A 21,958-nucleotide genomic window follows, 5' to 3' on the forward strand; every position below is an offset into this window, starting at 1 on the left:
TTATTTTCTACGGATTTTTTTTTTTTTTTGCTTCTTCGACAACGAAACAGCAAAGCTACATTAGAACATCATCTCCGAGTCTCTGCTGAACCCAGACCCCCGAGTCCAAATCTGTCTTTTGTGCTGGTTCCCAGAATGAAGGAAACTTCACAGAATGGCTGGTCCAATTTTAATGGGAGATGTCCCAGCAGTGTAAACACCCCGTGTTCTTATTGCACTGAGCTACCTGGGACGGAACATGTTGCAGCTGTAAATATTATTATATAGAGAATGTTCCATCAGGGGTGATCCCAGCACTCCATGTGATAACTTATATGGCTCCTGCACCCCCCTTTCCACCCTTCAGCTGGTTTTCCAGGGTGCACCACCATCCCTGAGGATCCCTGCCAGGACAGGTTGAGCACCACAGGGCCCCAAACACCGAATTCCTCCTCTCCTTCAGCACAACCACCATAATCCCCAGGCCAAACACATCAAACGACTATTTTTTGGCCTTAAATCACGGCAGGTTGCTTTTTAAATTTCTACCAAAAGAGTGGGTTTCTTCAGGACGTGATTTTTTTGGCCGCATCCGTTGCCGTGCTGCTCTCAGGGCTGAGCCTGCACTCCCCGGGCCTCTGGCTCTCGTTTTTCTTCATGAAGATTTATAGTAATTTCTCCCATATCGCTGATTCCTTCATAAGAGAAAAGATCACTTCAGGGACCTCCTTTTTGTCTCCAGCTACCCCGTTTAACACCTCCAAATATTCCTATTTATGAACTAACATCTGGGTCAGTCTGCACAGCCTGGTTTGAAAGCCATTAAGACAGATGCCTGCATTTCATTAAGCAAGATTTGATAAGGTGGGTAGGGTTACAGGGCAAGATTACTGTGGGAATTCAGTGAGTTTAAACCTTCACTCCAGTTAATAAAATCAAACAATACATCATAAAAGTGTCTGGAAATTGGCTCAATAATTGAAATAGAACTGCGTGATGGATGGAGATTTATGGGTGTTAATGCAGGAGCAGGGCTGCATTAGAACATCATCCCTGAGTCTCTGCTGAACCCAGACCCCCGAGTCCAAATCTGTCTTTTGTGCTGGTTCCCAGAATGAAGGAAACTTCACAGAGTGGCTGCTCCAGTTTTAATGGGAGATGTCCCAGCAGTGACATTTCACATTGTGACACCCCGTGTTCTCACTGCACTGAGGAAGAGAATCAAGGTGAAAATTCAGACAACAGCCACCCAACATTTTGCCATCTGCCTTCTCCATCCTGAACTGAACTATTCATGGAGGTTTTAGGGCCTCACATCACGTTCTGTGCATCCACCAAGACTCTTCTGCAGGACTGAATCTCTCCTTCCTCATTCCGCTGCAGCTCAGCCCACGTGGATTTTTGTCCTGAACCCTTGTCCTCTCTCAGGAGCACACAGGGAGCTCTCCCTCCTCCAGGGAACTCTGGAGCCCCCCTGGGCTCCATCCCTCTCCCTCAGCCTGGGTGGCAGCCCCTGGCCTTGGCTGTTTGCAGCGAGTGTCCCCTCTGCAGCCTTAATGAAGTGCGCGGCCGTGCTCCTCATTAAGGCTCGCTGTTGTCAATAAAAGAGTCATTAAAGTAGTTTGATGAGGATTGGGAGAAAGAGAAGAGGTGCTGCAGCACATCTACAGGGCAGAGGGCAGCTCCATCACACTCTGCCACCAGCCAGGCAGGGATCAATAGCACCTCAGCACCGAGCACGAGCCCGTCCGTCAGCCTGAGGAAGAGCAGCTCCCCAGGAGCTCCCCGTGGCTTCCTCATCCTCCCCTCACAGCATCCTGCCCTTCCAGCTGTCCCCAGAGATCGCAGGATTCCCGTGGTTTTATGCCTGTCCCCTCATCTCCCCCCAGGATCACAGTTTTCCTGGGAAGGTGATGTTGGGAGTGTTGTCACCTCGGAGAGCACCTCCAGCCCTCTGACCTCTGTGGGCACCTCCAGGGAGAGACCCCCTGGCCACAGGCCACCTCCACAGGGAGGGGATGGACACTGCAGGAGGGGATGGACCACTGCAGGAGGGGATGGACCACTGGAGTCAAATCCCCCTGCAGGGGAGAGGATGTTTGTGCCACATGAAAAATAAACGTGCCTCACCTTCACCGGTTTGTGTTCCTGGGATCCTGGACCTGGGCTCGGGACAGACCTGGGCTGGAGCTGGACACAGGAAGAATGAAGCAGGTCCTCTTCACTCCTGGGTTAAGACTCACCCACCAACCCCTCTGCTCTGCCTGTCCCTCCCTGGGATGCTGTTCCCAAAGTGCTGCCGTGGCCCATGGACCTGGAAAACCCAAACCCCAGCCCAGGCCCCGACCCTGGAGTTCATTTCCCCAGGATCCTCCCTTGGGATGTGTTTCTCCTCTACCCTTCACCTCATCCAGCCAGACTAAGCTCTCTCAGGGGTTTGTATGTGCCTGTGAGACATTTCAGTGGGGTCCTGCTCTAACTGATGTGTCGCTGGGATGAAAAACACTCCTGATCCCCCCCAGTCCCTCTAATAAACACAACCCCCCACACCTGCTCGCTTCCGAGAAACCTTCACAGCGGGGAAAAGGCAGCGTGTCTGGAAGGTAAATGAACCCAGAGTCTGGCAGTCTGAGCCAGGAGCAAGGTCCAGTCATTTAGTTTTGCTTGGGGACCAGCCCTGTTTACCATAACTCAGGGCTGCTGACATGTTTTTGTTTCTCTTTGGCTCCGGCAGCTGATGAGCAGCAACCTGCGAGCCCCGGAGAGGCAGAGCTGAGGAGCGGAATTATGAAGACAACGAAAGACCACTTAGCTTTGAAAATAAACGAGGGTTTATGAGCACTGTAACCACCCTTTCACAGAACGACTTGGTCACCGGGAAGGACACCCGAGCTGTCGGACAATGGGAGTGACACAGGCAGGGAAACTCTGGGATTACAGCAGAGCATTAGCACGGCAGAGCTGATTAGGAAACCAGGAGACATTATTCAAGCAGTCAGGTGCATTACCAGATTGGAAAGTTGCCTCTTTCCTGAGTTGTTGGTCACTGTCAGAGGCAGCAAATGACACCCAGTGGCCCAACAATTTGCCCAGGAATGGCAGGAGCCGTGGTTCAGAAATGGATGGAATAGCAGCTGCTCTGAAAAGGCAGGAATTAGAGGCTGCTCTGAATTGGCAGCACCGGGAAGAGAGGACAAAAGGGCAAGTCGGTGCACTGTGCAGGGATATCGAGCAGGATGAATAAAGGGGCTGCAAATGTACTTTCAGTGCTGCAGCCCCAGCCTGGGTGAACAAATAACCTGAGCCAGCCTAATGAAGCCCGTGATCCTCCACCTCCTTTGTGGAAGGGGTGTCCGGGGTCAGCGTGTGCCCACCCGAGCACACACACGCCCTTATCTTATCTAATTACTCCGAGTTTCAGATTAATTTCGGTGCAGCTGCTTGAAAGGGCTGTTATCAGCCGGGGCTTTGTGGTTTAACCTCGTTACCCTTTTGTTGTTAACCTTTCTGGATGGCAGAGGGGGGGAGGCTGAGAGCCTGATGGGCTGGGGGAGCTGGGAGGGGGCAGAGGGGAACTGGGGGAGTCTGAACCCCCCGATCTGTGGATTCAGCTCCACTCCAGGCTGAGGATGTGCTGGAGGAACTGGGAGGGGGAGAAGGGAACTGGGGAAGTCTGAACCCCCTGGTCTGTGCATCCAGTTCCACTCCAGGCTCAGATCCGGATGTGGGAGGGGGAGAAGGGAACTGGGAGGGGGCAGAAGGGAACTGGAGGTTCTGCACCCCCTGAATTTGTGCATCCAGCTCCACTCCAGGCTGAGATCCGGGTTTGGGAGGGGGCAGATGAGAACTGCAGGTTCTGCACCCCCCAGATTGGTGGATTCAGCTCCACTCCAGACTGAGATCTGGGTTTGGGAGGGGGCAGAATGGAACTGGAGGTTCTGCACCCCCCGGATTTGTGGATTCAGCTCCACTCCAGGCCGAGATCCTGACGAGGAAGGGTGCGGATGGGAACTGGGGGCTCCACTCCACACTGAGAGCCTGATGTGCTGGAGGAACTGGGAGGGGGCAGAGGGGAACTGGGGGAGTCTGAACCCCCCGGATTTGTGGGTCCAGCTCCACTCCAGGCTGAGATCTGGATGTGGGAGGGGGAGAAGGAAACTGGAGGTTCTGCACCCCCTGGATTTGTGGACTCAGCTCCACTCCGGGCTGAGGATGTGAGGGGGCAGATGGGAACTGGGAGGGGGCAGAAGGGAACTGGGAGGGGGCAGATGGGAACTGGGAGGGGGCAGAAGGGAACTGCAGGTTCTGCACCCCCCGGATTTGTGCATCCAGCTCCACTCCAGGCTGAGATCCAGCTGCGGGAGGGGGCAGATGAGAACCGGAGGTTCTTTCCCCCCCGCGATTTGTGCATCCAGCTCCACTGCAGGCTGTGACAGCCCAGCCGGCTGCTCTCCCTTCCCTGACAGGCGCCGGTACCCAGCCACACAGAACAGCCCGTAACAGGGACACGTCTCCTGCCAACCTCTCCAGATCCTTTGATATTTCCGACAGCGCAGCGAAGGGCTCTGCCTCTCACATCCTCACCTCGCAGCGCTCAGCTCCTCGCAGGCTGCCCGGCTTTGTTTCCATAGCTACACCCAATCGCCTCTGCCTGCCTGGGAAATTGGATTTCAAAGCGAGACAAGCCTTCAAAGAAATTTGTCCATTTAACAGAATATCATTAGGAGAGAGCCTGTCTGCTGAACTTGGGACCTGGAATGATTAAGGTGGGGCTTTTATCGTGTGGGGAGGCAGCTTCACGTCCAGAGCCCATAAAGGCTGATGCTACATAAGAACCATGTGGTTTGTGGAAGGTGCCAGTCACTGCCAGACTGCCCCAGCTCCTTCCCAGCTGACCACAAATCTAAATCTGTGACCTGTTCACACCTTCAAAAACGACAGTGGTGAGAAAAAAGGAAAGAAATAATAAAATAAAGGTCACTTGTCTGGGAATCAGTTTGCCTGCTTTTTATCTGCAGTGCAGAAGGTTGAGGGGGAGGTTTGGCCTGGTGCAAAGATTTTGGGGAACAGCACTGTTGTCTCCATGGCTCCATGTCTCAGCATCCCTCAGTAAAACGGATTTAATAATGACAACAGCTGCTGTGTGGTCAGCCTGGCCTTAAAACCTGTCCCTGTAGGGCTTGAGGGCAGGATTGCAGGTGCTGGGCCCCGTTTGTGGCTGCCAGGGCCGTGGGATGGATGCATGGCCCAGGGTGCAGCAGTGCCAGCCTCCCCTTGGGATGCTGCTCCCAATGCTTTCTGCAGTGAAAGCCCCAAAACCAGGCTGCAACACATCCCAGGGGTCGAGCAGGAAAGATCTGGAGCTTTAGTGGTGCCACAAACTGCGACAGCAGGAAGCTTCTGGTGTGAAGTCCCCACTGCTCTCTCAAGCTGCAAAGGAAGGCAAAGCCACCCCTCCAAACCTGGTCACTGCTGCCCTGACACGGGGAAAAATTCCCCCCAGCCCCCAAATATGCTAAAGCAGTTTAACTCTCGGGAAGTCTCACTGACCAGGTATCTTCTGGTGCCTTTTTTCCAGGGCTGTGCTCCCGGGTTGGTGTGGGAGCTGAAGGGGGTGGGGGCAGACGAGTCGTTCCTCTGCAGCCTCAGGAACGTTCCTTCCTCCGAGATTTGCATTGATCCGCTTTTATCGATCTCCCTGGCATATCTGAAGGCAGTTTCTGCCATCTAAGGGACCCAGTTCATTCCTTTATAAACTCGTTTTTAGACTTAGTCAGTCTCAGCAAGCAGCTGCTTTTATTTGCAGTGTGTAATGAACTGACTGGGGTTTGTACACAGTCGTGTTTAAATATTTATCCCTAAACAGCTCAAGGTGAGAACACGAGCACAGATCCATCATAAACATCCACCCACACACGCCACTGCTTCCTGCACACAGCCAGAGCCACTCAGACGTGTCCAGAGCCTCAGGCAGCTGACACAGCCCCACGTTTTCCTCCTCATTTTCTAAATCCTGACTCACGAAACCCCACCTGACTGGGAGGTGTAAGGGGGCAGGTACTGAGGTGTTTGTACTTTCTAGCGAGGCCATTTCCCATGCAAGGCCCCCCCCTCCGAAGTGCAGCTGCATTTCCTGTGCTTTGAGGGCTCTGCATCCGCTGCAGGATGTCAGGGTAGGTGCACAATTTATTGCCCCAAAATCCAGGTTATGCTGCAGAGGTGATGTCAGGGTAGGTGCACAATTTCTAGTCCTAAAATCCAGGTTATGCTGCAGAGGTGATGTCAGGGTAGGTGCACAATTTCTCGTCCTAAAATCCAGGTTATGCTGCAGAGGTGATGTCAGGGTAGGTGCACAATTTCTTGCCCTAAAATCCAGGTTAAGCTGCAGAGGTGATGTCAGTGTAGATGCACAATTTCTTATCCCAAAATCCAGGTTATGCTGCAGAGGTGATGTCACTGTAGGGGAGTGAAGGGGGAAGGCCAGAAACTGGATTTACTCCGAGTAGGAAACCTGGAAGTTTGGGTGGGTGACGTCAGACGTGAGCTCTGCCTCCAGATCTGCAGATCCCGGTGCACACTTTTATTTTCCTTTACCCTCTGGATTTTGTTTTCCCAGCTTGTGATCGATACTGTGGCAGGAGGAGAGCAATAATAATAAATATTTGTTTTGATACCAGGATATTGCAAAGGAAGGATGGAATCCTGAGCACTTCACCTGTGGGAAATGTCAAACTGGGGCAGGAAATCACTGCTGAGCTGCAGATCAGGAGTGCTGGGCTTCTTCTCCCAGATCTGGAGAGCCACTGAGAAGAAACACAGTGTCTCCTCTTCTCCCTGACTGAACCCCAAGTGGCAGCTGCCACTCCAGTGTTGTCACAGAGGGACTGGAGACACGAGAACCCACAGAAAGCAGAGCAGAGCCTTCGGTAAATCAGCTGCTCACGGTCACGGTGCCTTCACTTCTCCATTAAAATCATCCCTCTTGACAAGTGTTATTTGTATGGCAGGCAGTGAGGTGCTGTGCCCGTGCATAAAAAGGCACATTTCGACCAAAAAAAAGTCCCAAAAGAACTTGGCAGCTGCTCCGGGGGGTTTCTGCTTCTGCTCCAGAACACCAGAGTTGCTGGCATGGCCCCAAAGCCAAACCCACAAAGGCCTGGGCTCCGTCTTGTACCTGTTTTTAATCTGATTTGTACTGGTAACTGAAAGCACAACAGTCTTTGCCTTGTTTCACCCACTTGTCTCAGGAAGTGGGTCACAGAGCACATCGGCACCTGACAGCACACGGAGGAGCATCTCCCTCCTAAAATCATGGAACATCCCGAGTTGGAAGGGACCCACGAGGATGATCAAAGCCCAGCTCCAATCTCCTCTCGTGCACTCCCATCTCCTCCACACCCGAGGCTTTGCCAGCACAGCTCTTCTCTCCCAGGTGTGAGATGAGCCTGAACCACCAGATTGCTTTGGCTGAACCGAGCGAGCAGCTCTGGGCAAATCTGGAATCTGTCCCTTGGAATCTCTCCCGTGTTTCCTTTATCCCAGACCTGCTGCATCCAGGTGCTGCATCCAGAGAGCTGCAAGAATCCGATCCTCCAACTGTTTGGAATGATGCTCCTCCTCCGAGCATGGCATTATCCCACTGAAGCCAAGGGGCAGATCCCAGTGCACACTTTTATTTTCCTTTACCCTCTGGATTTTGTTTTCCCAGCTTGTGATCGTTGCTGTGGCGGGAGGAGAGCAATAATAATAATAATAATAAATATTTGTTTGATACCAGGATATTGCAAAGGAAGGACGGAATCCTGAGCACTTCACCTGTGGGAAATGTTAAACTGGGGCAGGAAATCACTGATGAACTTCACACAGCAAAGGCTGCCTTTGGATTTGGCAACATAGAGCCTGAAATTTGGGAATGCGAGAATGAAAAATAAAAAAAATTACATTGGTACCCCTTCTATTAGCTTGTGCTGATTCACAGCTGTGGGAGAGGAGCAGAGGCAGGGCTGGGGGTTAACCTGCTGCAGTGGCATTGCTGGCTTGTAGAGCTCAGTTTGCATTTATTGCTGCCATAAAACACGTCCCAGTGCACAGCCCTGGTCTTTCTCCGGGCCAGAAACCTGAACAGCTCTTCCAGTCCAGCCCCCTCCCTGTGCAGGACGCAGGAAGAGGGGAAGTTTTACTGCAGAGCAGCCAAAGCACCACGTTCTTCCCCCGTGCATTAGAATTAGAGGAGGGAGCCTGGAAGGAATCCAACCGGGCACGGGAGGGTCGATCCAGGGCCAGGTGCTCTGAGTTGAGCTCCTGGAGGGAGATGCCCCCATGGAGGGGCTGATGAGGGGGCAGGTTCAGCTGTGCCGTTGCTGGGCAGGGATCGGGCACCTCGGCAGCTCCTCGGCTGCAGCTCTGAGTTCCGCCCGGACACCACCTGGGCGACCACCTGGGCGACCACCTGCCCGAAAGGAGGTCCCGCCGAGGTTATAAGAGGAGGAGGTGGTAGCCGGGCAGAGCCCAGCGGTTCCTCCTACTCTTTTTTGGGGTGTCCCCGCCCTCTGTGCTTCCTTTGTCGCTCTGTCCCTGCCCTCCCCCCCGGGACAGGAGCGGTCGCGGCACGTTTGGCTCCCGTGGGAAGGAGGCTGGGAGGTGTCATGATCCCAGAGGAGATTCAGAGGCTCCTGGAAGGTAACGGCAAATCCCCCCTGGCCCCTCGTCTGCTCAGTGCGGGGAACCCGCCGGGGCTGCGGGGGAAGGAGCCGAAAAGCTTTTTGCACCTCGCTGGGCTGGGTCGGGGGGAGCAGTGGGAGGACTGGGGGGGTTTCCTCTGCAAGGCTGGTGGTTTGGGGTCCTCGGGTTGTGTGTGGCCTCGCTGCCTCAGCCCCTAAGGAGCGTTCAGGACACGTGGCTGCCCTGCCTGCCCTGGCGGGTTTGGGGCTGTGCTCCTGTTTTTCAGGAGCTGCTCCTGTTTTTCAGGGGCTGCCCCGAGGGTCCATGTGTGTGTTTGGGGTGGGGGAGTTTTCTGGTGGTCCCAGAGTCCGAGTGTGTGGAAGACTGAGAGGTTTCTTCTGGCGTGGCCAAAATATGTCCTCCGTGAGAGCTTCCTGGGAAGGTGAGGAGGCTCCACCTCTGAGCACCGTTAGGGCGAGACAAAGGGTGGGAGCAGCTCGTGGGCTGCACTGAGCCCCCCCTGCAGCTTCCCCTGGGGCTGGGGCACTGCTGGCTCCTGGTTTGAGATGTGCCGGTGTTGAGTCCCGTTGGGAACGTGCAGCTCGTGGGGATGTGTCTTCTGGAGAGCTTCAGCCCCGGTCTCAAACTGTGCCAGGGGAGGGTTAGGTTGGAGATTAGAAAGAATTCCTTCACAGAGAGGGTGCTCAGCCATTGGAATGGGCTGCCCAGGGAAGTGGGGGATTCTCCATCCCTGGAGGTGTTTAAGATCAGACTGGATGTGGCATCAGTGCCATGGGCTGGGAACCACGGCGGGGTTGGATCAAGGGTTGGACTGGATGATCTCAGAGGTCCCTTCCAACCCAGCTGATTCTCTGATTCTCTGATAACTTCCAGCTGGTGTCTGTCCCTCCCTGTGGAGCCCCCAAGCCCATCAGATCTTGCTCCCAAACACTTTGTGTCTTCCCTCAGATGGAGGTGGAGGTTTTCTCTCCTCTGGTTTTCAATCCCAGGGGCTCTGCTGAAGTTCACCCTTTCACATTTTTTGACGTGCAGCCCTTTATTGTTCGGGGCTGACACTTCTGTAAACAACTCATTTCTGCACCTGCCACCTTCCTTTAACTTAGATTATTTTCTTGTTAGCTGACTGCTTTTAATTGAAGGCTTCAGATCTCCTCCTAAAGCTCAGCCTTTGTTTGCTGACAGGTGGAGCAGGCTATGAATGGAGATTAATTGCATGTCACATACCTCTGCATCAAACTTGCTGTGTTTTAACAATCTGTATGGGCTTGAGGCCTTCCAGTGGCTGAGGAGGCTTCCAGCTCTGCAGGCTGGGAATGGTGGATTTTATATAGATTTTTATATATATTTATATTTTATTTATTGTTTTATAATTTTATATATATTATATATTCTCAGCCTGGAGAAGAGGAGGTTTTGGGGTGACCTAATTGTGGCCTTCCAGTACATGAAGGGAGCCAACAAGGAGCTTGAGAGAGACCATTTACAGGAGTTTGGAGTGACAGGACAAGGGGGAATGGCTTCAAACTGCCAGAGCAGATTGGATTTTGGGAAGAAATCCTTCCCTGGGAGCGTGGAGAGGCCCTGGCACAGGTTGCCCAGAGAAGCTGTGGCTGCCCCGGAACCCCGGAAAGGGCCAAAGCCAAGGTGGAAAGGGCCTGGAACAAACCGGGAAAAGGGAAAGGGGCCCCGCCCAAGGCAAGGGGTGGCACTGGATGAGTTTTAAGGTCCTTTCCAGCCCAAATTATTCTATGATATAGGTATATATATATTTTAAAAGTATATATTTATATATATACAGATTAGATAGATATATATTTATATATACAGATTATGTATATATTTGTATATATACAGATTATATATATATTTGTATATATACAGATTATATTTATTTATATATATACAGATTATACTTATTTATCTATATATACAGATTATATATATTTTTATATATACATGTTATATATGTATATTTATATATACAGGTTATATATATATTTTTATATATACAGGTTATATATATTTATATATATACAGATTATATATAATATATATGGATTATATATATATATTTATATATATACAGATTGGCTCAGTCAGGTCTCTCTTCAAACTGCCCTTTTTTTTTATTTTTTAAAGAGTGTTTCATATTTGCTGGCACAGATTCCTCCCGAAGGCTGACAGAGCAGCTCTGAAAATGTGATATATCTCTGACAAACACAGTGCTGCTGGTTCTGTTTGGAGGAGCAAAGTCAATCAGGTTACCTGCCCTTCACCTGCCTCCTTGAGCCTCTTGGTTTCGGGTGGTGGGGCTGGAAAAGCTGCTTTTCCTGGTGGAGTTTGGGCACCAGGAGCACCAAGCAAAGCTTGGGGGTGGCTGAGGGCAGAGCTGTTGGAAAAATAAACACTGAAATGCTGTTTGGTGAGGGCTGGTGAGCCCCAGTCAGCAGCACAGTGAGCAGCTCCAAAATTTCAATATGAGGGAACTTGAGGTTGAGACTTGGAAGCTGAAATTTTGGGAAGGTTCCCCCCTCTTGTTCCTTGCACAGGGAATTGTCCCACTGAGTCCAGTGCAGGGGGATGGATGGAGGTTCCTTCTGTTCCCAAGGTTTCCTCTCCCTCAGCCCCCCAAAAGCTGGAAGGCCCACCTGTAAAATATTGTTTCACAATTAAAACATCCTTTCCTTGAGCTTCCAGAAGAGCTCAAGGAACACCTTGTGCAATAAATAGTTCACAGATTTATTTAGGCAGGTGGGATGAGATGATCCAACCAACCTTCCCAAATCCCTGCCTGTTCTGGGACACATCCTGGAAATATCAGTGCAGTCCCAGGGAAGCTCAGGGTATCTGTGCTCTCAGTGTTGATGGGTGTCCTAAACCCTTCTTTAAACTCATTTTTCCCACCCAGCTGGGGTGATAAACTGCAGGAGGGGGATTGTGTGAAGTGTTGGAACAGGCTGGTTGGCTCAGCATTCTCTGATCCTGTGGGATTGGTTCCACTGCACGAGGGGTGCAGGATTTCTGATGGCAGAGGAGTAGAAAAGAGTGAAAAAAACAACTGAACGTGGAGAGAATACCCAGGGAACCCTAATCCCCCTCAGCTCTGCTCACTGAGTGCTGATTAACTCCCAGAATTTAGTGCTGCCATTAAAAGGTTATTTGCCACCTGGACTTCAGTGGTTGTGACATAATTCTCAGGATGCTGGGCATCTCCTGCAGGATTAAAGTGCAGAACTGCAGTCACCTCTAGAAGCTCCCCTGAAACACTTGATGAAATCTCCACTATTTTTTTTTTTCCCCTCTCTCTCTTTACCTTTTTTAGCCTCAGGAAAGGAGGAGGAGAGTCCTGTAAACTTTCCGAGAGGATCTGGGAGAGCCATCCATAAACATCAAGGCTATAACGTTACTGACAAGCAGTAAAACCAACATTAGGGTGATTTACTCTCGAGCTGCTCACACACTGCTCTTCCTGAGCCACTTGGAGAGTTTATGGCCAGGGCTTTTCTTTTTCATTTCCTGCTGCTATAAACATCGGGGCTGGCTGGGAAAGGGGGCTCTGCCTGCTCTGCAGGAGCCACCCAGCTCCTCCTATAACTTATCCAGCAGCTGATCTGGGCTGACATCCCAGTAAGTAAATGCTGTATTAGGGGCTAATCGTGCGCTCCCGGAGTTAATCTGAGCTTAAAAATGACACGGGGGGTGGTAACTGGGATTTGCAGCAGTTCTGGGAGCAGTTTGTTTTCCTCGCCTCTTCTCTCACTGTATTTTTTCTGCCTGTAGCTTCTCTTGCTGGGCCATTTCCACTGCCTTGTTTTTTTATGCTTGTTTAGAATAAATTGTCCCCTCGGCCCCATCTGTTCTGAGGAGGCTCCTCAGAGCAAGATCTGCTCTTTGGGCTTAGATAGATGTGCTTGGGTGCTTTCTGTGGCATTTGTGATTTAAGCCCCAGCATCTTTAAACCTGTCCTAAGCTGGTCCAGTACCTTGGGTGTACAATTAAAAGTGCAGAGGGAGGGACCGAAAATGAATTTGAGTTTAAGGATTAGAAGATTGGCCTGGGATTGGCAAAGCCTGGGTTTTACCCCAGGGTTAAAGTACCAGCAGTGAATTTGTATGAACAGGCATTTTTGGAATCTGGAATCTGGAATCTCTGTGCTCCTGGAGCTCCCAAACTGCTGCTGGATGTAGGTGTGGGGTTGGGAGTGATGCTGTGCTCGAGGGTTGCTGTCCATCTGCTGGGGCTCTGGGTCAGGGAATCATGGAATGGATTGGGTTGGAAGGGACCTTAAATCTTGTCCAGTCTCCTCCCCTGCCATGGGGATGGTTCCACTATCCCAGGTTGCTCCAAGCCCTGTCCAAGCTGGCCTTGGACACCTCCATGGGGCAGCCACAGCTTCTCTGGGCAGCCTGTTCCACCACCATTCCAGAAAGGAATGTCTTCCTAATATCCAATCTAAACCTCCTCTCTGTCAGTTTGAAGCCACTGCCCCTTGTCCTGTCCCCCCAGGCCCTTGGGAACAGTCTCATCCCCACCCTGGAATGGCTGTGCTTGGATATTTTGATCTCCTGGGGTTGTTTCTCCCCTGGGAAGGGGTGGCTGTGGCTGATGGGCTCAGACCTGGTTCCCGGGGGTCAGGAGCCCTCCTGGCAGGAGGAGAGGCAGGGACACAGAGGCAGGAGCTGGTGAGGACCTGCAGGAATCTGCATTTGGCAGGAATGTGGTACTTAGCAGGTGCTCCCATGGCAAACGGTGCTTTCAGCTGAATAAACCCCAAAAGGAGAACTGGGCTGTTGTGGAGACAGAGTGTCACACTCTGGAGTCACTCCCTCTTCCCAGGCTGCTGTGGGCAGAGCTGAGTCCCCCTGCCCCTCTGAAGCCAAGGAAGAGGGCCCTGTGCCTGGGGGATGCCCAAGCACCAGCCTTGCTCCCCCTCCACGTCCTTCCTCGTGACCTTCGCTTCAAAAACCTCTTTTTTTATTCCCCCCCCTCCCCTGCTCTAACCCTTCGAGCGCACCACGAACAGGCAGCAAAAAGAAACGAGGGGGTCGCGTTTTTAACAGAAAAAAAACCTTTAATTTCTCCCGTGGCATTCTGATCTTGAGACGTGCCTGCAGGTGGAGGAGCTGTTTCTGAGGAGCTCTGCGGGTGCCCGGGGTGTGCTAAACGCTGCTGGCACCGGGCTGGCAGCCGAGGCAGAAGGAGCTGGAAGTCTTTGCAAGCAGGATATTAAAGTGACATTAGTGGCACAGCGTGGGGTGGGAGCTAAAGGTTGGAGGGGCCTGTGGATGTACAACAGCAGAGCTTTGAATGAAGCCAGTCTTTGCTGAAGGAGAAGTGAAGCACGAGGCTGGGGCTCTGCACGGAGCAGGTGGGGGTGGAACTGTTTTGTTCTCCACGAGTTTGTTGGTTTTTCTTGAGCCTGTTGGTTTTTCTTTCGGTTTCCCCTAAAGAACATAAATATTTGCGCAAATAGAAGGCGCTTAATCCTTTTAGTCTGGCAGTTCAGGTCGGATTTCTGCACACAGATGTGGCTTTTCCAGGTGGGAGAACTGTCGTGTCTGCTTTTGGCTGAGCAGGCACAGGGTGTTGGGAGTCCAGCACCAACCCTGCAGGAGGACCCACCTTGTGACACAAGTGCACGACCAACCTGGTTTTCAGGGTGAAAAATCCCAGATCAGGGTGATTTTGGAGTGTTAGTGGATACCTTGCACTGGTTTTAGGAATGCTTTGGATCCTCCCTGAATGGGAGAACCACTCCTGTGTCTTTAATGCCAAAAGCCTTTCACAGCAGCAGATATTTAGGGTTTGGGGCAGCACAGAGGCAGGGGGAGTTGAACTTGGTCTGGTCACGTTTTCACTTCACCTTCCTCATCCTCTCTTCTGCTTTTGCCAGCAGTGAAAAGTTTGCCAAAGTGAAAAGTTTCTTTTCAGTTGTTTATTTGACTTGTACTGTTGCAATTAGAGAGAAGCTCTGTCATCACAGGCAATATTTAGATCCTCTTTAATCACTTCCAGGGCTTCACTTCTCCAAATCAAGTCCTCAGACTGACTGACCCGTGTCTTTAGCTCAGACTGGGCTGGTGCCTCGAGGGCTCCGGGTTTCTTAGCCAGGAACAGGGATCTCTGAGTTTTAAGGATCTCTGAGTTTTAACCTGTAATTCCTTCTTCCCCAGATGCTGAGGAGTACCTGGCAGAAGGGCTGCAGAACGAGAACTTGAGTGCTGAAGCCAGGGAGCAGAGGGATGCGATTCTTCTGGGCTTCCAGAGAGTCAAAGCCAGGTCAGTGTTCTCTGAATTCCTCTCTAATCAAAGAATGGTGGCACATCCTGGGGTACCTTGTGCTGGCAGAGTTGGCCCCATGCTTTGAAAATCCATGGGCATTCAGGGCTTGGTGTAATAAGACCACTGGTTTTTACACTCCCAGTTAACCAGTTTGTGGTTGTCTGGAAAATCGTCGTTGTTTTGTTGGGAATTTGTGCGTTTCAAAGTGAAAAAACGATGCCTTGGGCTGTGAATGTGCAGCTCTTTTCATGTGGGGTCTCTGATCCTCTCCTGTTCCTCCTCCTCCCTTGTTCCAGAGAGGGTTTTTTGTGGAGAAAATCCATCACTTAAGTCTGTGGGTAAATCAATAACTGTGAGCAGAGATTCGTGCTGTGGATTTGCTGCTCAAGGGGCTCCTGAGCTCCAAAACGTGTTGTCTGGACTTTGATCCAGCAAAAAAGGAATGAAGGGGATTTATTGACTTAGAACCCAGGTCAGACCTGGATTTTAAAGCCTCGTGTCCTCAGGACTGTTCCAAGAACAGTAAGAACACGAGATGCATCATTTGGAGAAACGAAGGAAGCCAACTTAATTTTTTTTTTTCCCTATTGTTCTGAGGGGAAAAACTGAGGAACAAAAAAAAAAAAAAAAACCACCAACCAGAAATCAGGCTGCTCAAGGCTTAAATAAAACTTTGAGCCTCAGCTGGGTTATATTTTTGGCTGGCAATGTGGTGCAGAGCTCGCTGTCGATGCTCTGGTTACGAGCTGTGAGTTGTGTCACTCGGTGCCGAGGCCTGACAATAAAGCTCAGGGTGGCTGCCTGAGCCGAGCATCCAGTTTAAATAAAACTGCTGTCGAGTCCCTGAGAAGAGGAGAATTTTTATCCTTTGGAAGGGCACAGCCAGACTTTTATTCCCTGCAGTCCCACTGAAGAACTTTTGCAAGATACCCCGCTGGATCTTAATCGATCTTTCCCGCTGGCTAATTAAGCATCAGTTTTACTCAGCAGCTCGGGACTGTGTAATTATCAGCCTGGGTTGCCCTGAATAATTGAAACAAGCTGAATGCAGAAGATGGAAACCTTTGGAAAAGGGGGCTGGAGCTTGCCTGATGGCAGAGTGGGGGGCTGTGGGTGCAGCAGTGTCCTGTGACGGGGCAGGAAAAGGGCTCCGTTGCCTCTTTGCTGGTGTGATTCCCCTGAAAAATTCCTACAGGCAGGAATCCTGGATGGGAGAAGTTAAATAAGCAGGATTCTGAAGTATTCAGACATCAGGGAAGATTTTGGGAATTTTTTTTTTCCTTTTTTCCCAGTGTCCTGAGGGCACTCAGCTTCCCGAGGGGCAAATCTGTGTCTCCATGAAGTGCAGCTCCGGGTCTGGTTTTAAGGAATTAAACCCAAATAGCACCAAACTTGATAAATGTGGGAGGGGCAGCTGGCAAAGTTGGGAACTCTGGGTTGTTCTTGCCTCCTGGGGTAGGTGGTCTCTGTCTTCCTGTGCTGTCAGAGCTGCGAATGGGGCTGGAGAAGTGGGATAAGGTGCTGCTGGGGCTGTTGTTCCATGGATTTCTGGCTTCCCAGAGGTTGTTTGGCTTTGATTTGCTCAAAAAAGGAGCAGCTTTTTGGGTCCTGGGGCTGATGCTGTGACACAGAACTCAGCCTTGGCTCTTAGCCCTTCCTCAGCCCGAGGGTACAATTTGGGATGAAGCTTTTTTAGAACCAAATCACCTGGGGGGAAAAAAAAAAAGCAGTGGGAGTGGTGCAGCAGCCTTTGCACCAGGAGAAGTGATGTGAAATCCCTCCTGGATGCTCAGGTTAAGTTGTGGGGCCTCAGTCCTGCTGCTGATGGAAATAAATTGCAGGTACTCGTGGAGGGGAAAGTGAGACCCTTGAGCCAAGACCCTCCAGGGCGCTGCCGATTCCCGACTCGGCTTTATTGCTTGGAAAGGGGGGAGAGAGCAGAGGCTACAGACAGTCCCTGTGCTGCCCCCAGCCATTAATGCCATGATTTGTGGTGGGAGATTTACTGGAACGACGACTGGATGGTTTGATGGGAGAGGATGTGAGCAGGTCCCGCTCTGGGGGCCGGGTTTGGCTCCTCGGGGAGCTTCCTGTGGCTTTTGTGGTGGGTGTGCAGGAAATCATCAGCCTCTGCTGCCTTCAGGAAGCTCCTGCCTCCCCCCAGCAGCCCTCTGGGGGGTGTGGGTAGGGTTTCATTCTTCGGGTTCATAATGGAACATGAGTAAAGTGCTGGACTGCTGAGGAGAGACACGTGTGTCTGCAAGGGGGAAGAGCTTCATCCTGAGCCAGGCTCAGGAACTGCTCCTGGAATTTGGCTGGCAGGTCTTTATAGGGCTCCTCTCACGTGGAGACACAAAACCCGAGCACTTGGTCACATTGGAGTCACCCCCGACCCTCCTGGAGAAAAAAAAACCACCAAGAATTTATTTTAATACACATTTCTTGCCCTTGGCAGGCCAGGACATCACCTGGAAGTGTCCAGCATGGGAGGATTTTCATCCCAGAGTTCAGAGAGCACAGCGTTAGCAGTGGGAATGTTGCCATCAGTTTAAGGAACATCAGACAACAGGGCAGTAAAAATGAGCTTTGGGGGTTGTTCTCCGGGGGGGAAGAGCCTGTGGATCAGGGATGAGTCACAGGACTGGGCCCCTGGATTTGTGTCACTGTCCTGTCACAGCAGAGCTTAAAAAGCAGCTTTGCCTCGAGGGGGGGACGTGGTGCTGGGGAAGAGTTTTGCTTGTCTTCCAGAACCCCCAAAAAGTTGTCAGGGGCTTCTGTTTGTCTGTCAGTGCCAAGGGTTTGTCTCGAGTTGTTCCTTGGGCTCTGCTGCTGTTCCCAGAATTCCCATATAATATAATATATTATATATATTATATCTATATATATAATACTAATATATAATGTACATATATATACATATATATTTTATATACATATCTAAATTATACAGTATATTTATATACATTCTAATGTCATTGTAAATTATATTGAAATATAATAAACTCAAATGTACATATTATAATCTATTGTAGAATAGAATAATTCTACATGCTAATAATTATTAGTAATTATATATTAATATATAATTTGAATTATCTGACATTGTTTATATAAATGTTTATATAAACAAATGTTTATATAAACATTTATATATAATATATGAAGACTATAAAGTATATGATAATAGCTATTATAATATATATTATACAATACAAAAAATATATATAATATAGAGAAAAATATGTATATAAAAATAAAGACAAAGAGATTATTAGGAAAAAATTTGCCAGGCCAGGATTTCCATATAAGAAAGTGGAAGAGGATCTGACTTATTAGGGAGCAAAACAAAAAAAGAGAAATAAAAGAGAACTGTTTCAAGGCTGAGCAGAATCCAGAGGGGCCTGGGGACGTTTCCATCCTCCCCTTCAGTCTGACCTGCAGAAATGGTCGGTTCTGGGGAGAAAACAGGCCTGTTTTGATAAACTTCTGCCCGTATTAGCTGCATTCATCGCTTCAATTTTCGGCCCGATTTGAAAGTTTTCGAGATGGAAAGGAAAGAAAATGCGATTTCAGGGTAATTTTGCTTCATTAGGGGCAAATGTACTGCCTGTAATTCCTCCCGATATTAAACTCATTAGGCTGAATAATGTGCGATACCAAGATAAAAAGGGATTTAAGGATGTGACCTGATGGGCAGATAATTGAGCTGCGCCCATTAACGCCGGGCCACGGCCCCACCACATTGTCCTTAATTAGCCAAAGTGCTGCTTCTCCTCCTCCGCCTTCTTCCCAGAGCTGGAATTTATTTGCTCGGCGAGGAAACGATCTCGCTGAGCAGGAGTTCGTTGGCACTTCCCATTAAATACAGATTTATTCTGAAAGGGGAGGGGGAAAAAAAAGGGAAAGGCGAGTCCCTGTCGCTTCAGCGCCGGGTAATCGGGGGGTTAATTCGCATTTTTGAGCCTAAAAATGAGCTGCTCGGGTTGTTTGGTTGGTTTTTGCCCTCGGTGGGGGGAGATGTTGGTGCTGGTTGGGGTGGGAGGGTTGGTTTGAGGATCCCAGTGGGTGTTGATGGGGATGTGAAGCCTCTCCTGCCCTGCCCTGGGAGCACAGGAATTCCTGGACATTCCTGGGGGTTCCAGGATTTAATCCCGACCCTGCTGACGGGATTTCTTTTTCGAGTTTCTGGGGGGACGTTCCCAATTTATCCAGTAATCTCAGGGTGGGATTTTCTTCCCTCCTTGTTATTTTAAAGAAGGAATTCTCAGTGTCAGCGTGGCAGGGCCACAAATCCAACTCAGCTTTATCCCACTGCGGTGCTTTGAGACCCCCAAAAATCCAATTTCCAAGTCCAAGCCCCCCTCCCACAACTCACCCCAATGCGAGAGGGGTTTTCCAGACACAAGACTCAATATGGGGGAAAGGGAATTACATTACAATTATCACACAAATAACTATTATAAGCCACTATATACACAATTCTAACTATATCTCTCCTATGGCAAAGCAATATTTACATTGGATCAAATCTCTTTTCCCTCCAATAAAAGTCCAGGAGGGAAGAAGGAAAGATCCTTTCTGCTTTGAGGGCAGCAGTGTCTCTGCTCTTCAATGCTGGAGTTGTTATACCTGGATTTCTGTCTCTCTCTCCATCCCACCCACCCCACCTGCTTTTCTTCTCCACCTGTGCTGAGCGTGGCCGTTCCCTCTGCCCCTTTAATTCACTTTGGTGCCTCCTGGCTCAGGCTCTTTGCCATCATTTGCATCGTTTTCCAGCCCAGCTGATAAAATTACCCCCGTTTCCCCCCCCCCTCCATTTCCTTGTTAATCTGAAACCCGAGCCCTGGAAATGATTGAAACCCTGTAAGCAGAGTCTTTGCCTCGCTGCTGCTGCTCCCGTGTAACACTGAGCTGAGAAATGCATTTGAAGTGGTTTCTAACTGGCTTTGCTAATGGTTGAGCTCCCCAATCCCATTTTCATCTCGTTTTATTTTTTTTTTTCCCCTGCCTGAAATCCTGTACAGCATTGATTTTTTTATTGTTATTATTATTATTATTATTTTTCCTCCCCAAACATTAAAACCCGACGAACGCCGCGCACCGAACAAATTAGGCTGTCTCAAAAAATATCTAATTTAATGACATCTGTGGTGGTATTAGTGTTCTTAATTGGACAGGAAAATGCAGGAAATTTGATTGAAACCTGACTTTATGGTTCCTGCTGCAATTGAGCCTGAGAGGAAAGTGGGGTTTAGACTTTTAGAGACTTCAGAGCTGCAGAGAGACCATTATGCCCATCAAGTTTGACCCCCTGCTTAACACAGAGATTTCAGACACTGATTTTTTTTTTTTTTTTTGCTCCTGGCCCCAAATGGAGCAGGTTTGATGCCTGATTTACTGCTGCTGGTCAGCAACTTTCTGTGGCTGGGAGGAGGGCGTGTTAATGGTGTGTTTTCCTGGATTTCTGGGCACTGGTGGGATTTGTGACTCTTCCCGTGACAACAGCAGAGGATGAGGGGCCTGGGGTGGATCTGCTTGAGTTGTGTAAAGGTTGGAAATGCAGGAATAAAACCAAATTATCTTGGTGCTCCAAGAAGACACAAGTCCTGTCCTTGCACCAGAGGGCAAATCTAGACCCAGTGTGGCAGGGGAAATACTGACCCGGGGGGGGTTTTCATCCCTGTGTATCCCAGGGCTCTGCCAGCCCTTCCTTTTGGAACAGGAAGGGATATTTCTGTGTTTCCTTGGTTTAAACCCTGCTGGTGATGTGAGAGGAGCGTTAAAGTAACTTCCTCTGCTTGGGCAGCCCTGGAAGCATCACTGTCCCCGGGATGAGCAGCCAGTTCCTGGAGGTGAATCCATCACACAGCAGAGCTGGAAGGAGGGGGGAGGATTTGGAGAACTCGATTTTCCAGCCTCCCAGGTGCCAATCCTGGTGTTGCTCCTGTTCCAAACCCCTGCAAAGATGAGGTTTGTGAGCCAGGTTCAAACAGCTTTCCCTCCTGGGAGGCAGCAGAAGGTTCTGCTCCTTCCAGCACATCACTAGTCGTGTTTCCAGGCTGGAGGGTGGAGGGTCCCTGTGGGGAAGGAGGTTTTCTGGCAGCCCTGCCTGCTCTGTGCCTCCATCTCCCTCCTCAGCAGCGTTTCCTTCTGCTCCTGCTCGTGGGAGCTGCCCCTCGGAGCTCTGCTGGCCCAGCTCAGCTGCAGTTTCGTTGGGTCTGGGTTAGAACTGGAGCCTGTGTGTTTTTCAGGAGCAAGGAGCCCGAACATTCCCAGGAGAGAGTCCCTGTGTTTGCCTGCTGAGGGCGGATCCCCACGGGCTCCACAATCAGTCAGTGTTTTTGGAGCAGAACAAATCCCTGGCTTCTGAAACCTGGCTGAGGTGGGAGAGGGGGGTGGTTTGTTGGGAACATTTCCCCCGTTGAGGGGGAAATGCTGGTAGGATGTCTCTTGTTACACTCCTGGCAGCACATCACAAGTCCTTGGGCTTTGTAGTGGAAATGAGACATTTTTGGGCGAGTTCCTCCTGCACATAAAGCCCCAAAAATCCCCGAGGGGCTCGTTCTGCTCCAGGTTGTTCATCCTTTGACAGGAGCTTTTCCCCGTTTCCCCTCTGCTGTTTTAGGGTCTGGTGTGTGAGTTGAACCTTCCTGTTGTAGGGCTGGAAGCTCTTTGCTGTGATTCCATGGAATCCCGGGATGGTTTGGGTTGGAAGGGACCTCAGAGATCATCCAATTCCATCCCATGGGACACCTTGCACTCTCCCAGGTTGTTCCAAGCCTGGCCTTGAACAGATTTTCCTCTTGGGGGATTATTTCTGGGGCACAGGAACCTTTTTAATCATGTGCTTAAAAAAAAACAGTCAAGCCATGACCCAATCCATCCCCTGTTCCCAAACTTTCTCGTTAATATAACCAGGGAGGAGCTTTTGCTGCTGTTTGTGAGACCTAAAAAACTGTTTATTAAGGATGAAAATGTCAAGCTGATCCCAAACTAAAGAAGGAGCAGGCCTTGG

At 50.2% G+C, this 21,958-nt stretch overlaps 1 protein-coding gene across 1 annotated transcript in view; it reads left to right on the forward strand.

Moving 5' to 3' along the window:
- The first annotated feature begins 8,549 nt into the window (after positions 1-8,549).
- Positions 8,550-21,958, forward strand: part of SKAP1 (src kinase associated phosphoprotein 1) — a 153,883-nt gene continuing 140,474 nt past the window's right edge. Inside the window, exons 1-2 of the mRNA XM_017837092.1 lie at positions 8,550-8,658; positions 14,835-14,940. Of these exons, the coding sequence (XP_017692581.1) occupies positions 8,625-8,658; positions 14,835-14,940 (140 nt within the window). The 5' untranslated portion in view covers positions 8,550-8,624. The remainder of the gene's footprint in view (positions 8,659-14,834; positions 14,941-21,958) is intronic.

Source organism: Lepidothrix coronata, unplaced genomic scaffold (assembly GCF_001604755.1).
Source record: "Lepidothrix coronata isolate B3197 unplaced genomic scaffold, Lepidothrix_coronata-1.0 Scaffold291, whole genome shotgun sequence".
Classification (NCBI taxonomy): Eukaryota; Metazoa; Chordata; class Aves; order Passeriformes; family Pipridae; genus Lepidothrix; species Lepidothrix coronata.